This window comes from Astatotilapia calliptera, chromosome 13 (assembly GCF_900246225.1).
Source record: "Astatotilapia calliptera chromosome 13, fAstCal1.2, whole genome shotgun sequence".
Lineage (NCBI taxonomy): Eukaryota > Metazoa > Chordata > Actinopteri > Cichliformes > Cichlidae > Astatotilapia > Astatotilapia calliptera.
Window position 1 is genome coordinate 13,180,711 of NC_039314.1, and position 15,706 is coordinate 13,196,416.

Below are 15,706 nucleotides of genomic sequence, written 5' to 3' on the forward strand. Positions count from 1 at the left end.
CTGTGTCCCGCTCATGTATTGACCCATGTGCCTGTTCATCTTAGCCGATATGATGCCTGACAGGAGCTTCCATGTAGTACTGAGGCAGGTTATTGGTCGGTAGTTGGAGGGGACCGGTCCCTTCTTGGGGTCCTTGGGGATCAGGACCGTCCGGCCTTCAGTTAGCCATTCCGGGTGTCTCTCGTTAACTAGCAGCTGGTTCATTTGTGCTGCCAGACGCTCGTGGAGTGCAGTCAGCTTCTTCAGCCAGTAGGCGTGAACCATGTCGGGCCCTGGTGCTGTCCAACTCTTCATACTGGAGACCCTTTCTTGGATATCTGCCACTGTGATGGTTACTGGACCCTGTTCAGGGAGGTCGCTGTGGTCTGCCCTCAGATCCACTAGCCACTGAGCATTGCCGTTATGGGTTGCATCCTTCTCCCATATGCTCTTCCAGTATTGCTCCGTCTCCAGCCTTGGTGGTGCTGTTCTCTTATTGTTCCCTTGCCACTGAGAGTACACCTTTGCTGGTTCTGTGGAGAACAGCTGGTTTATTCTCCTGCCTTCTATCTCTCTGGTGTACCTCCTCAAGCGGCTGGCCAAGGCTGTGAGTCTTTGCTTGGCAGTTTCCAAGGCCTCAGGTATGGACAGCTTGCTGTATTTCTTAGGCACCTTATTTGTCGCACCTTTCTGCAACTCTGTTAGTTGGCTAACCTCCCTCCGTGCTACTTTGATCTTGCCCTCTAGCCTCCTTCTCCATGGAGGGTACTGCCCCTTGTGGCTGTTCAACTTGTAGCCAAGCATCTCACTGATCACTGCTGCCGTATTGTAGATCAGCTTGTTAGTGTCGGTAATCGTGGTTGTAGGTATTGCCCGTAGTGCTGCATTAACATCATCTAGCAGACCTTCTGAGGGTACTTCACGTAATCTTGGTAACCGGCTACGGGGGATCCAGGTTTCAAGCTTGGCCATGATCCTATTTTTCAGGTCAGTTCCTCTCGCACTCAACGATCCTTCTCCTATCGCACTTGGGGCTATGTACCCAATCTCGGGTGGGGGTGATGATATCTCCCCCCTGACCTGGCGTCCTGACTCCTCCTTGCCGTAGCATTTGTGTTGTACCTCGTCAATCTCTAGCTGTGAGAGCAGTCCCTTCTTTCGAATGTTGGAACACTGAGCTACTAGTTGTTTCGCCGTCATTGTGGATGTTGGGTATCGAAGAATCCATAGGTCCCTCATCCTATTCATGTAGCCACTTCCGCCGGGGTTACTTGCGTAGTAGCATTCCAACAACGCCCTGTTTTCGTCCCTTGCCCACCGATGCCTTCTTGTTCCAGTAGCCCACTTTTCGTCAGGGTGCCCTGGTTCCTCAACACCTGACGCGGACCTTGTTGATCCGGGCGACGTCCGAGCCGGCATGCCTTCATATTTATCTGTCTCGCTCATGTCTGCGGTAGGCTTGCTTAGCATAGGGGGTCTAGCCTTAGGACCCTTACTGGATACAGACGCCCCAGGCAGGAATCGAACTTGCGATCCTCTGTTCCAAAGGCGTGTAGTTTAACCACTACGCTATCCAGCTGCTTAATATGTATATCTATCTATCTATCTATCTATCTATCTATATATATATATATATATATACATACATATATATACATACATACATATATACATACATATATATATCTATATATATATATATATAGATATATAGATAGATAGATAGATAGATAGATAGATAGATAGATAGATAGATAGATAGATAGATAGATAGATAGAGAGAGAGAGAGATAGATAGATAGATACATATCTCAAAGAAATGGCCTGTTTTTCAAGTATCTTCATGATTCTACCTTTACCTATTTTACTTTACTTTACCTACCTACCTCTACCTATTGTATCTACATATATAAAATATCTAGTTCTTTTCAGGCCCTGAAAATATGTATTCAAAGTGAATATGGAAACATAACAGTGATGTTAATTTCACCAAAAACCAAACCAACAAGTCATTTCTAAAAAAAATTCCTGCAATCACTTTTTGGTAAATACCTGACAAAGATCGGGGGAAAATTGATAGGGCATAGTATCGATAAACTAAAATACTCTGGGGATGCTATGAATAATCTCACCTTATAGAAGGCAACCTTTCTGCAAACAGTTATAGTCTGACTTGGATTGAGTCCAATCACTCTAGGAGACATTGTTGAAGGTTTCATATAATAGCTGTCTAATTTATAAATGTAGACAAACTCCTGCCATGTTTCAATCGGTTTGAATGAGACTTTGTCAGTTAGCACAAATCGAGGGGACTCAACCGGCTGCCAGTTGGTTGTAATCTAGTTATATTCCTATAGAACAGAAAGGTTACTGAACTCAAATGTAACAGTTAAATATTAATTTCTGTTAAATGTGGCTTTCAGTAATTTATCACTCTTAGTTACTGTATTATCAAAAACATATTGAATGTCATTACCAACTTGATCCAGTCAGTTGCAGAATGGTAGCAGCATATTGCTCCAAATTATTTGCATCTTGTATTTTGAACAGTTTACAGCAGTAAGGCTTCTTTCTTTACTTCGCTTTCCTCTCTTACGAATCCTTCATATGGGTCCACAAAACCTTTGCTACACACCACTTTATGACGCTTGGAGGAGCTATACATTACGGTTATGCAATGTGTAAGTTTCTGCCAGAGTTCAACTCATTATACAGCTGTGCTATAAGGTGTCCTCTCTAACGTAGTATCCAAAGTCCTTCTATCATATCCCTGGCATGCATCTGTATGCTGCGCTTTCACTTTAGGTCATCCAATCACATCCAACATGAAAGTGCAGTGTGAGGAAATAAAAAAAAAAAACTTTACACTGTTGCTTGCCATCATGACAAGAAAATGAATTGTGTGTTTGTAATTTGCGGACACCAGAATTTAAAAAACTGCAGATTGACTGAAAAAGCCCTAAGTGCATGTTACTCACCGATCCTTCCTGTTTTTATTCGTCCTCCGCTTCTTCCTGTCGCCTCCAGTATCCGCACATGATGAAAACCAGCTTTCACCAGTTTCTGTGCTGCTGCTATACCAGCTATCCCACATCCTATGATCACTACTTTCGCGTCTCTGTGTCCACCCATGTCTGGCAACAACGGTGAACCGCAGCTGTGTCCTTCAGTGGAGCGAAAACCCCCCCCAGCTGCGAACAAAAATTCTTCCGGTCAAGATTTTCAGAATAAAGTCCATTTTCCGACTTTCCCTAGAAAGCTTGACTACATGGAAAGTTATTCTCGCCATTATAAATAAAATACATTGAAAATATGTTTACATTATAATATATTATCAATAAGCCAAAATTTCAGGTTTCAAAATTGTAACTTAATAACTTAAAATTTAAAGTTATTTTCTTTGTAAGGAGTGGTCACTCCTCCAAAAAAAGCTTTGTTGAGACAGAGAGATAGAGACAGATGAGCTGACAGAAGAAAAGTTTGCATGCCTCCCTAAAGCTGATCACATGACATCACCTTATATATTCATAGAGAGCTACTTTGTCTTTAGTGGCTTTCTTAAATAAAATACACTTCATTACACATTGAATATTTTATTTGGTGACTTTGAGGAAATGTATTTGTATTTCCAAAACACAAAGACTTCACTTGTCAGTTAATAATTAAAGTTGTATCCTTACTGCAGTTTTTCAGTATTAAACTTCAGAGTATTAGAGAGCAGACAATGTATTTTCAAACAGAGGACTGACATCAAGGTTCTTACAGTTAGCTGGTATTTTGATCTATATAACATACTAACATTTTCATTTCAGATGACAGAAAGCCTGAAACGCCTGGGTGCCCTAGAATGCACCTGGATCCTGGTAATCCTGGTTTATGATTAACCTTGGTGCTTCTAGTACAGAAAAGAAAAACACCTTTGTGGAGGTGCAAGTGAGAAAGTTCCTGCTCTTTATGCATAAACCAATAAAGACAAGAGTATTTGGTGACCTCATAAGGTGAACACAGGGGGAGAAAAAAGTAGACATTAATTTACTTGCATAAATAAACACAGTAAATACACTACAATGTGTCCATGTTTGATTTTATTTATTAATTAAAAACACAATCACAAACCTGGATAGAGCCCTTTTGTCCACTTGTGACAAGTAAAGCAAAGTGCATCTCCTGTCATTTACTTAAGTTTTATTATAGGGAATCTAATAAATTATGTTTGCATAAACTGAAACAAAATCATTACATAATTCGAAATATTAGGAGGACCGCGGTCCTTTAGAAAATGCAAATATATCATTATTTTGTGTTTAATGTAATGTTTCAATGATTTGGTGTTCTCCCTATTGAGGAAATGAACTATTCTGCATCTGAATCACACATTATATTTGTGGTCTTTTTATTCTATAGAAAGACAAAAAACACACAAGCAACTACATAGCATGTGTCCTGATTGTGGTTTAAAACAGATGATTTGGACTTTGATTTGTGCTTATTAATCATTGCAAAATAGTTGCAATGTCCAGGGAATGCATTTATGTATGGATATTTCCTCTATGGAAAATAAAGCTATTATTTGGTGTACTTTTTATCTAGCTTACTTCATCCATACCTGCAAGTTTTCCCATTTTTAATCAATTCCTTCCTCAGTCACACTCACTAAGGGTTGTATCACTAACCCCACGCCACACTGACCCACTTTTCAATAACTTCCTGCTACTTTGCCTGCCATTTGTATTTGTTCTATTGTACCTGCTTTGCTTAGCAAATTTTATCCAAGCACCTGCCCAACTACTGCTTGCCTGTAGCGATTAAGTCACGTGTGATCTACCTGTCGTTTTTATGGTATGCCATGGTTGACCATGCATAACTGTGTCTTATTTGTTCATAATACACTAAAATTGTTCAGTGCTCTTATTCTTTGATATTTTTTATTAAAATTGTTGGCATTGATTCAGTTTATGCATATTCTTATTTTTAAAATCACAACAAAATCATAATTTTACTTTCATTAATATTACCAACAACTCCACCAGTAAAAGTTCCCTTGGCAACATGTTAGCAATGACTAATGTATAATGTAATGCGTCAACCTTTAAACCTAGATAAGGAGTGGAACTCCAGATTACAACATAACTATGCCACAAGCCCTCTTTTTTCCCCATATTCAGCACTGTGGTTTTTAGTGCCAAAAGACAACCACTATGATTACTCAGTGTCACCCGATAAGACACAGATAAGATTTGTCTTTTATCTTATCTGACTAAAGAGCAGTCAGAAAAGATAAAAGACTTATCTGATTGTTTTTTAGTTTAAAAAAAAAAAGCTAAAAGAAAAGTCTTTATCTTTAAATTTCTTATATTACAGGGAATTCATGGGCTAACAGAAGCCCAGTAGTGAGTGATGAGTCTATCCGCTTCTCTCCACCCAGTAATAATTGCTCCATGGACGGTGGAGTAAAAGCAAGGATGGGTCGCCTCTCCAGCAAACAACACCTGCAGGGGCTGAAACACACAAGCAGTAAAAGTGAGAAACATTTTTCAAGGTTATATTATGTCACTTTCTGTCTAACTATAAAGTAACAGAAGTCAGTACTTCCCTGGGCAATATGACTCACTTGATTTACTAATAGTTCATCTGCTGCACACCATGCCAAGATATGTCACGTTTTCTACTAGCAATTCTTATCAAACTGTGTTGTGATTTGGCGCTATATAAATAAAATTGAATTGAATTGAACTGTGTTATCACTGGCAGTTTTTATAGATTGAATAAACAAATGTGAACAAATGATGCATTTTTTTCCAACAGGCTGCTAGTAACAAAGCGCTAAAGGATACTTTTTAAAATGGATTTTAACGGACAAAACACTCCTCTGAAAATGGTCAGGTACAAGGACTGGACTGAACATTTTTAAAGACATTCAAAAAAGCCTGGAGAACTCTTACTCAAGACCACTTTAGAAAAATGACATGAAAGTCTGGCTCCTTGGAAGAAAAATATTAGCGGTGGCTCAAGACGTTCTGTACCTGTGACAGAGTTTCCTGTGAAGGTAGAGGTTCCATCATGTTCTTCAGGTCCTTGGCTGTACAGCCTATGGCTGGGTGACAGTAGGAACCGTATGTCCAGGGATCAGTGAACCACCGGGAACACAGGATTCTCTTTGGTGTGATGGTATCGTTTCCTACACACAAATATGAAATAACCAAGGCTCAACAACTTCAGAAAATATATTAAAAAAACAGATATAAATAAATTACTTTTACTACATATTAAAGCCTTCCCTCTATGTATGACAGCTTTTTAGGACTTGAATACTGTATATCAGTAACTATTTGCTAGCTCATTTCAGCAGGCAGTGCCTTATACAGCCTGCCCCTCCAATATGCCCCCTGTGACAGCCAGTGGGGTGGCCTTGTGTTCTTGTTTTCTTGTTGCCTGTTTCTTGCAGGTAGGTAGAGCTGACCCAGTTATAGATGCAGCACACCTGAGCAGGCCAGTCCCAGTGTATAAAGACACCTTGACTGAACCATGGCTGTCTCTCTTTGTCTGTCACTCATTATGTTCATTTTGTTCTTCAGTTATGGCTGTTGTATTATTTAACTTGTGTTTAAGTTTCTTTACCTTATTTCATTAAAAATATCTTACAGCCTTTAAAAGCCTGTGTGTGGTCTCCCACTTGCTTGTCACGTCCTTTGAGCTGGGTTGTGACACCCCATTCTGGTTTATTAAAAAGCAGCAGCTGGATCAATTATGGATCAATTATCTGAGAAGAATATTTCTTGCTACTCAAGCTACTTTTAGATGCTCCCCTTTCCAAAACATGTTACCACATTAGGCAGCTCTGTATATTTGAGTTGACAGATTATTATGGGTGCCCTTCCTGACGTAGTGTCCAGGCGATTTGTGTGTTTTCTTGGGCACAAACCAGGTAGCTTCTACCTTAATGGTGCCCATTCAATACCTATTCAATACTCGGTCTAACATGTACATTTCTGCACTAGAAGGTTTCAGTCGAGGAAAATAGCTGCATAGTTTTCTACAATCAATTGTCATCTGCACAGTGGCCTGTTTTGGGCATGTCAACATCAGAGGATAAACTCTGCAATCTGACCTGGTTTCATAAATCTATACTGAACTATTTTCCCAATACTAATATGTTATATATAAGTAAGAGTGTGATGACTATCAGATTTTTAAAATATAAATACAATTTGTGCCAACATCATATTAGCAGGTTCAACCACAAACTCAGTCTTATTGCTGTAAGACATAAAGATATTTAGGTAATAGTCATACACGTTTGCTGCTCGATTTAATGCCATTATATCTGCATATATACTCTTTATTACCTGAACTTGTTTTATTCCTATAACAATGAGATGTTTTATAGATTTCTAACGAAAAATTGAACTGTTGTGATGCTTGTGCATACAGAGAAGTTTTCTTAGGTATAACAACCTTTAATTTTAATCATTAGTCTCTTTGATATTTATTTTTTATCTTTAATTATGCTATAGAGGAAAGAGCTATAAGGTTTAGATCAGATATAAAACTTACCTGTGAATGTACGGACGAGGTTTGTGATTGACTCTCTCACTTCTTCCTCAGGAAGTGTCTCCATATACTCTGCCTCATGGCCACAAATCCAACCACAGAGAACATGGCTACCCCTGAGAGTTTGTGTTAATCAACAAGAGAAGTCAGAATGCTGGTTTGAATTGCAAAGGAAACTTTATAGGAGGGAAAAATCATTAATGGTCTCTCAGATTAACATGTCACTTACGTTTCAGAAGGTTTATGCACAGTGAATGTCACCAACTTCCTTATCCAGGATTCACTCACATCTGACACTTGGTCTGACACAGTCTCCTGAAAACACAAAAGGGTTTATGTCCTCTCTGATCTCTGGCTCTAAAACACAAGTTCACACAATGTCTCTATTGTTTTACCCTTACTAGGCAACATTTCTGAGATATTTTATTGCATCATATACATAAAAACAAAGAAACAGGTTCATATCTTTAAAATTGTGCAACAAAGTTTAAAAATATCTGTCAACCTGTTATTAAGACAGGTTCGGTACATACTTATGAAACTATTCTGGCTGCTGTATTACAAACCTCGTCTTCCCACACGAGGTAGATGATTTCACAATCAGCATCCCACCACGGCGATTCAAACTCCACAAATATTTTGTCACATGTTCCAAATCCTAGTGTCTCGATCGACTTCAGCTTGTGGGCCGGGAGAGGAGGGTAGAACAGAGAGGAGTGGTGCTTCTTCAGATATCCTGACAAAAAGAAAACGTATTAAAAATTGCATAAACTGCAGCAGAGGGTTAAATCTAACTTGGTCTGTATTCCATTGTTAAAGTGACACTACCAAAACCCCGCCATTAAGATTAAGCTCTGACATTGGTCGTAGCACGGAATTTACAATTAATCAATTTCATGCAGAGATACGAAAAACAGGATGAAGTATATGAAAAGAAGTTTACCTAAAGGCACAGTGACAATAACGTGATCAGCAGAAATCCTCTCGCCATTCTCACACTCAACCGTCACAGGACTTGAGCCACACTCTGTGTTGCTCCAGTGGACACAGCTCACAGGGCAATTGTAGGTCACCAAATCAGAGGGGAGTTCAGACATCAAGTTCTCGATTAGGCGCTCAAATCCTCTGCAAGATAAGATACATTAAGATGACCACAATGCAGCATCTGTAGTACATTTGTATTTTATATTTGATGTGATAATCATAGCTGTTGACAATGACAAAGTGATGATGAGTGTCCATGAAGTGTGCAAAACTTGACTCACCGCTTACTATTGAGGTTCATTAGATTAGAGCAGTGGTTCCCAAACATTTTTTGCTAGGCCCCCCTTTGTTTTACAAGAAAAATGTTCGCGCGCATACGCACGCACGCACGCACGCACGCACGCGCACACACACACACACACACAAAGACATCCTCCAACCACACACACCCTTATTTTGCTCCATTGCGGTTTATTTTACACCTCAAACATTTAGTAAACAATTAAAAATGACAGGTAGTAATAAAATAAACTACTAACTCTTTTACACTGCGTCCACACCTACACGGGTATTTTTGAAAACGCAGCTGTTTCGTCCACACGTAAACGGCGTTTCCAATCACCGAAAACTGAGATTTTTTAAAACTCTTTTTTTGCCTTTACGTCACCACGCAACCTCAAAGGTATGTGCCTTTTTTTCACGTCACGCTGTGCGCCACGTTATTGTTTACATGAGCTGATTTACAGAATGGCGGATAGAGACGAAATACTGTTACTGTTAATCTGACTATCTTCAGTTTTTACAGGCTTACATACACACACAGTTACTGTCACTCCATTTACAAGGCAGAGGCGTCACGGTGTAATTATTTTACATGTAGTTGTTTTTTTTTCCTGTGTAATAATATTCAACATTGCTATCAATACATTTTTCAAAAAATGCCTTGTGCAGGTGAAGCCAAAGGGAAGATATGCTTCATCATATTTTCTAGTCTTTGGCTTAGAATGAAGTTGGTTTAGAAACATATTCAGCTATGCTTCATCTCCTGCTTTGTGTTTCTGTGACAGCCCCGTGCTAGCTTAAAGTTGTTTCAGCATGTGCTCCTGGTTTTTTCATAGTCTTTCAAGACTTAGTCGTGGTTAGTGATTCTCTAAATGAATTAAGGTGCAGCGAATGGAAATCAGGCCCATGACCTTTAATATGGCAGAGTGCCAAATATGTCTAAGAGTTAGCTCAAGCACATGTCCATGGATCCTGTCTGGCTACTTTAAATATAATCTGTAGTGAATAAATAACAAATTATAAAGATTAACTGGGTGAAACTGGAGCAGTCAAGAGCATTTTCTATTTATTTAGTGCGTACTTACAGACATCAAGGTGCCTGTATTTCATTGTCTTAGTCTTTATTGTGGATAAATTAGCTTTGTTCTTGTAAAACTAGACAATAAATGAATAAATAATAATTAGCTAATCGCTATAATAAAAACCACAGAAGGTTCTCACACAGGCTGATCAGAGGAGTAAATAAAAGAAACAATCTAAAGGACTAAGGATCTAAATCACTGCCACTTTAATAACTCAGTATTAATCAATGCAGCTTTACTCTTTGACAGCACTTGGTGGTGAAGGCATAAACTTAAATTGCTACAGGTGAGCAAATGACAAGTAAATGAATGGCATTTATGTTAACACCCTTTATGCATACAATGATGCACAAACCTTGGAAGCGTGCAGTCCACGCCACGTAGGCTCTTATACATAGAAAAGCCTGCCAGGTCTATGTCATCCATGCTATGAGTGGCACTTCCACAGCACTCAAACTTCAGCATAGTACTGAAGGCAGAGAGAAGCAGCTGCCTAGTGGTTTCATCCTCATCTTTCCACCTTCCCGCTGCTTGGTTCTGCGCCTGCACAAAATGCCAAATTTCAACAAAACAGATTTTTTTCTTTACAGCTTTTTATATCATCAGCAACAAGCATAATTCAAAACAATGTACCTTTGTTCGCATGAAATGTCCTACACTCTCCCAGGATGTGTTTTTGCGATTTTGAAATTGTGAAGTGTTATCTAAAATCTCACGAAACAGCTCCTCAGCTGGTTCCATGCTTTCTGCACTCAGCCTCTGACCTTTGGGACAGAATTTAAAGTTGTAATAACAATCACAGCTTACCAAGCACGCTATTAATATACACGATGATGCGATGTGCTGAAGTACACTTGTGTTACTATGTCTGGTCACCTGAACTGCTGAACCAGTTGGGGACCAAGGGAGGATCTTCATCCACGTCTACGGCCTGGTTCTTTGGAGTGAGGGCTTCTGGAGGCAGGAGGTCATAGTCACGAGACAGACAAAACAATGGGTTCTCCTCAGATGGGCCATGGATGTAAGCCGCACCAATCTCTGTAATAGTGCTACCTGTCAAAGAAAAACAAGTCTTTGTGTACATTTACTTGCACAATGACAGTAAACTGACCAAAGATTAAGTTGACAGCATAATTATCTTGATGATGGGAGGCCGTTGTACTAGTAGATCAGGTTAACTCTTTGTAATTCTGAGAAAAACTAAACACACCCCATGAGTCAACAGCTGGAAGAACCACCTGTAGCAGCAATAACTATAAGTTATTCTTTACTGCATGACTTTAGTAGTCTCTCACATCTTTGTGGAGGAACTTTGGCCAACTCTTCTTTACAATGTTGCTTCGGTTTATTGAGGTTGGTGGGCATCCATTAAAGCACAGCTCTGTTAAGGTCCCACATTCAATCGTGTTGAGGCCTGGAATTTGACTTAGACATTGCAGCACCTCAATTATTTTCTTTTTCAGCTATTCCGCTTTAGTGCTTGGGATCACGATCCTGTTGTCTGACCTACTTTGGGCCAAGCTTTAGCTTGTCAGACAGACACTCACATTTGACTTTAGAATACCTTGGCATACAGAGATCGACTCAACGACTGCAAGGTGCCCGGGTCACATGCCTACAGCGGACTGCCAAAACCCTTTTTTTTTGTGTGGTGAGGTTCATCCAGACTTTCACAGCACCTGGTTGCTAAGATGCACTTAGTTTTTCACGGCACTGCATAGTGTCCTGTAAAAACTTTAATGTGAGGTGTCTGTATGCACTGGCATCATTTTTGTGTTGTTTCACCATTCGGAAAACATCAGAAAGCTGCACAACAGTCCAAGCACTGAAACTGAGAATAAGTACAACAGAAGATGCTGACAGCAGCAGGTGATTGAAAGAGACAAGAACATGTTGGATCGCTTATCCTCCTAGATTGTCTGCAATAAAGATGCTCACACTTAGAAATTAATGTTGTTCTTACTAAGGATTTAATTTAGTTGGTTTCTGATTTTCTGACAGTGTAAAGACGAAACTGACTAAAACAGAAACTACATATAAACTTACCCAGAGTTGCTGTTTTTATTCGTCCCCCGCTTCTTCCAGTCGCCTCAAGTATCCGCACATGACCATATCCAGCTTTGACAAGCCGGTGAGCCGCTGCTATACCCGATACTCCACATCCTATTATAACTATCTTTGGGTCCGCACTCGTCGCCATCCTTGGTTCGCATCGAACTGTAGGACTGTCGCTCTCACAGCTTTATCTCAACTTCACCTCGGGGCGTGTATGAAATAAGATACAGTGTGACTCGAGCATACAGTGGGGTGTGACTTATATATCGGTGTACATTATATAGTAGCGGTAACGCGTTGGCAGTCCGTGGACGGCACGTCTACCTGCAGAGAGGGTCTGTTGTCGATGGAGGCAGTGTCGAAAATAGGCGGCAGGCTACAGGTGAGTGGGCTACTCAGCCAGCCGTGGACAAGACTGAAGTTACGTAATACAAAGAGCTGAAGTGAAACAGAGTGTTAAAGGAAATGAAAAGCGCCCACTACAGCCGCTGTCTGTGCCTCTCTTGCTGTATTCATTATTATTTTTTAGCTCTTCTCTTGCTACTGGTGGAAGTTACCTGTCCTTTCCTTCCCTGTTTCGGCCCACCTCTCAACCAATCACCGTTTGACCAACGCACAACGTCATCCACGTCTAGGAACGTGCAGTTGGAAGACTGCGCTGCAGCATGTTTGCGGTACCTGTCCGTAGGAAAACGCAATACACAAAATGAAACAATTAACGGACCATAAACACATCATCAGGAAGTATCATTTCACTTTGTACTAACTTGTTTATATAAGCAGTGACCACAGACACTTGACATGATTTCTCTGACATCAAACTGGGGAAAGGACCATAAAAGGCAAGAAAAATGAGAAATATAGTTTTGAAATGATTTACAGACACATCTGCCCCAACAGCAATTTGGTGATTTTTTAAAACTTTTAAAGCCCTTTTAAAGCCCTGTTTGTTAAATGCTAATGTTTTTCTAAGAGCATCTCCCAACCAAGCTGCAACTAATGCAAAATGAAACCAGTGCTGAAGTGCCAAAAGTCCCAGTTTCTCCAGTGGCCCCTTGATAGATTTAGCTACCAGTTCCTAATTTGAAAAGTTGGAAGTGCCTTAAAACTCCATTCTTTTAACTGGCCAGCAGGCTGCTGTTGGGATGGACTCTAAGCAAAAATTCACAGGGGACCCCTTCAACCGTTCATCACCATTATTTTTATAAATAATCTCACACCCCTAACAGTACCAACAGTCCTATAAAATCCAGGTGTTTATTACGCCAGAAATGCCAGTGACCACATTTGTTTGTTCCTCTTCTTCTTTTTTTTTTTTTGCACTCCTAGAAAAATAATTCATAATTTTCCTGGCATGATTCTGTCCCCTTTGAGTCGGATCGAACCCCCTTAGAGAGGTTAGGTCTCGCTAACTGTCACTGCCAACTTTGCACATTGTAAGATAAGATAAGGTAAACTTTTATTATTCTCACATGTGGGAAATTTTTTACTGAAGTAACTGATGTACTTTAGAATTTTCAGCCCCCCACTTGACCTGTGATCTCAGTAAACTTTTATATACAAATATCTCAGATTATTTGTAAATGGAATAACAGCTCATTTTGTAAATTATGGTTCTGATTAGAGCTCACTAAGCCTGTTTACATTGCCTATCGACTTGCCAATCAAATTGTGAGCCAGTGAGTGTGTAGTGTGCCACAGTTTCCCAGTTAATTTAATCCATAGACAAGATGAAAGATGGTATCATTGGTCTGGGTCTTGCAGTTTTGTCATTTCTGCACCAGTGTAATTTTTCCACACAGATGGTTCTGTTTAGGTTGTGCCTAGAGAAATAGTTTTTGTGCATCAGTATTTCAATGGCCACTAGAGGGTGCTATTACAGTAAAAAAAATGCTTTAACAAATGGCCTGTTTGTGTTATTTACACACACATGAAAACAGCGAATTACAATAAGTCTTTCTAAATGGCATTTTAATTTATGTGCAGTACAGCACAATTAACATTGTATTTAATACTGATTTTCTCCCTTTAATTTTAGGATGATATTAAAATATGATAAAACGTTTTGTTTTTGGGTTCAGAGATGAGATTGTAAGTAAATTTACAACAACAGGAACACCAATTGATAAAACAGTCAAGGTCCACACAGTAGCTCTTTGGTGAATGCAAATCATTACAATTGTTTTTATTTTTGGTTTACTGCTAATCAGTTGCCAGTCTCTCAAACCTATCAGCTAGGGTGCAAAGGCCAGGTTTTCACAGCTTCCTATGAAGCAGTTTTATTTGGATCACGGATGTGGTTCAAGACCTCCTGTTTTGTGAATCAGTCATTGTTTATAGATGCAAACGATATATCTTTAAAAGCTTAACCATCTTCAGACAATAGCTGATGTTTTTGAAATTACTTTTCAGAATTGTTATCCCCCCCAAATGGAACATTTACATGCATGCAACAAGTTCAGTTGCAATGATCAATAAAACTTGCTTTTATTGAACACAATCAGAAACCAGAAATTTTCAGCTATGTAAATCCAATGTCTGCTTATAGTTTCTACTAACTTCCATGCATAGATATTTAGTTTAATATATAGCAATCTAACAGAATATCTTATCCATTTGCAGGAAAGGCAGACTCTGATGCTTATCAGGAATTTTGCACGAGCATATGTTTTTCATACTGAAAATTAAACCAGTATTCAAAGGCTCAAAAGAAATTACTTCAGCAAACATGACTATACTTGGAGTTTTTCCATTTCTGCAGGGTTTTAGAAGTTCATAAGATACAGCTTTCCTTAGCTGGACACAGTTAACCTTTAGCAATATTCCCTTAAGTAGTGGATAAATGTGACCAATCTTCCTCTTGCCCAATTTTTCAAACTAAATTTGCTTTAGTAAGACCATGAGCTCTGTGAATACATGCGAGATTAATGGTTGGGAGTAGGGAGCATTATTGAATTACTGTTATGATCTGATAAAACAATAATAGTGAGTGATTGTAGGTCAGTGTTTAAAGTCAAGGTTGAGCCACAAAATATTACAAAAGTCTTGCCGTTTGTAAATCTGTGGGAAAAAGGAACAGCCATACTCTCTCAGGATACCTCTATTGTGTAATGCTGAAAGGGTCAGGGTTCTCACACACACACACACACACACACACACACACACACACACACACACACACACACACACACACACACACACACACACACCCCTCCCTCTCATGGGAAGTAGCTGGCAAAGAGGGCTGCTTAGAAGAACAATGCTAATGTGTGTTCAGTCTGTGGAAACACAGGAAATAATAAATATGGCTGTGTGTGTAAGCCCAAGCTTAGTTTCTTTATTATAAGACATCAAGCAGTATTTTTGAAGGACAACACTAAAGCTGATTTATTAGATAAAAAGGTCCAAGTCAGAGAAAACATTACCAAAACACTTCAGTATAAATATCCATATGTGCAGTAAAGATTTTCATACAAAATGTGAATATATTAATAGAAGATATCAAAACAGTGATGCACTTAGTTGTAAAAATATTGACAGAATAGATGATACAAAGTGGTGACTCACTTTTTCTCCTTTACCTCTACATTCACTAAAGTATCTGGAACTATTCCCATACTAAAACAACAATCATTAGTGTTGCACCCGCCCATTCCCCTTACACATCAGCACGCGCTTATAGAAACAATCATGCTCTGTCATCAGTGTGAGCTCTGTCTTCAAGCTGATGCAGTATCATAGATTTCAGGGCACTGTACCTGCAGAGGTGGGGA

At 39.4% G+C, this 15,706-nt stretch overlaps 3 protein-coding genes across 7 annotated transcripts in view; all 3 read right to left on the reverse strand.

The window, feature by feature from the left end:
• Positions 1–3,189, reverse strand: part of LOC113034520 (peroxisomal N(1)-acetyl-spermine/spermidine oxidase) — a 10,648-nt gene extending 7,459 nt beyond the window's left edge. For both annotated transcript variants that reach the window (XM_026189151.1, XM_026189150.1), the window contains exon 1: positions 2,958–3,189. In XM_026189151.1, the coding sequence (XP_026044936.1) occupies positions 2,958–3,111 (154 nt within the window). In that variant the 5' untranslated portion in view covers positions 3,112–3,189. The remainder of the gene's footprint in view (positions 1–2,957) is intronic.
• Positions 3,190–4,046: 857 nt separating this feature from the next.
• On the reverse strand, positions 4,047–12,617 carry LOC113034521 (peroxisomal N(1)-acetyl-spermine/spermidine oxidase-like). 3 transcript variants are annotated; one of them, XM_026189153.1, is made up of 11 exons: positions 12,491–12,617; positions 11,925–12,371; positions 10,755–10,931; positions 10,512–10,642; positions 10,234–10,421; positions 8,474–8,655; positions 8,097–8,266; positions 7,760–7,845; positions 7,534–7,646; positions 6,003–6,157; positions 4,047–5,477 (listed from the first exon to the last, which is right to left on the reverse strand). In XM_026189153.1, the coding sequence occupies exons 2-11, from the start codon at positions 12,076–12,078 to the stop codon at positions 5,346–5,348; spliced, it is 1,488 nt and encodes a 495-aa protein (XP_026044938.1). In that variant the 5' UTR covers positions 12,079–12,371; positions 12,491–12,617; the 3' UTR covers positions 4,047–5,345. The 3 variants fall into 3 exon arrangements, with proteins under 3 accessions (XP_026044938.1, XP_026044939.1, XP_026044937.1); XM_026189154.1 differs by having other exon boundaries at positions 11,925–12,135; positions 12,258–12,617; XM_026189152.1 differs by having other exon boundaries at positions 11,925–12,617.
• Positions 12,618–15,242: 2,625 nt separating this feature from the next.
• The window catches only part of rassf4a (Ras association domain family member 4a), a 28,405-nt gene continuing 27,941 nt past the window's right edge, over positions 15,243–15,706 (reverse strand). For both annotated transcript variants that reach the window (XM_026189175.1, XM_026189176.1), the window contains exon 11: positions 15,243–15,691. In XM_026189175.1, the coding sequence (XP_026044960.1) occupies positions 15,622–15,691 (70 nt within the window). In that variant the 3' untranslated portion in view covers positions 15,243–15,621. The remainder of the gene's footprint in view (positions 15,692–15,706) is intronic.

Excerpts from the sequence above, each read along its gene's own strand:
- LOC113034521 (XM_026189153.1), bottom strand. The coding sequence starts at position 12,078 with ATGGCGACGAGTGCGGACCCAAAGATAGTTATAATAGGATGTGGAGTA. Across the intron at positions 10,643-10,754 it reads CAACTGGTTCAGCAGTTCAG|GTCAGAGGCTGAGTGCAGAA; the intron begins GTGACCAGACAT and ends TCTGTCCCAAAG. Across the intron at positions 6,158-7,533 it reads CCTCGTCCGTACATTCACAG|GAAACGATACCATCACACCA; the intron begins GTAAGTTTTATA and ends ATTTGTGTGTAG.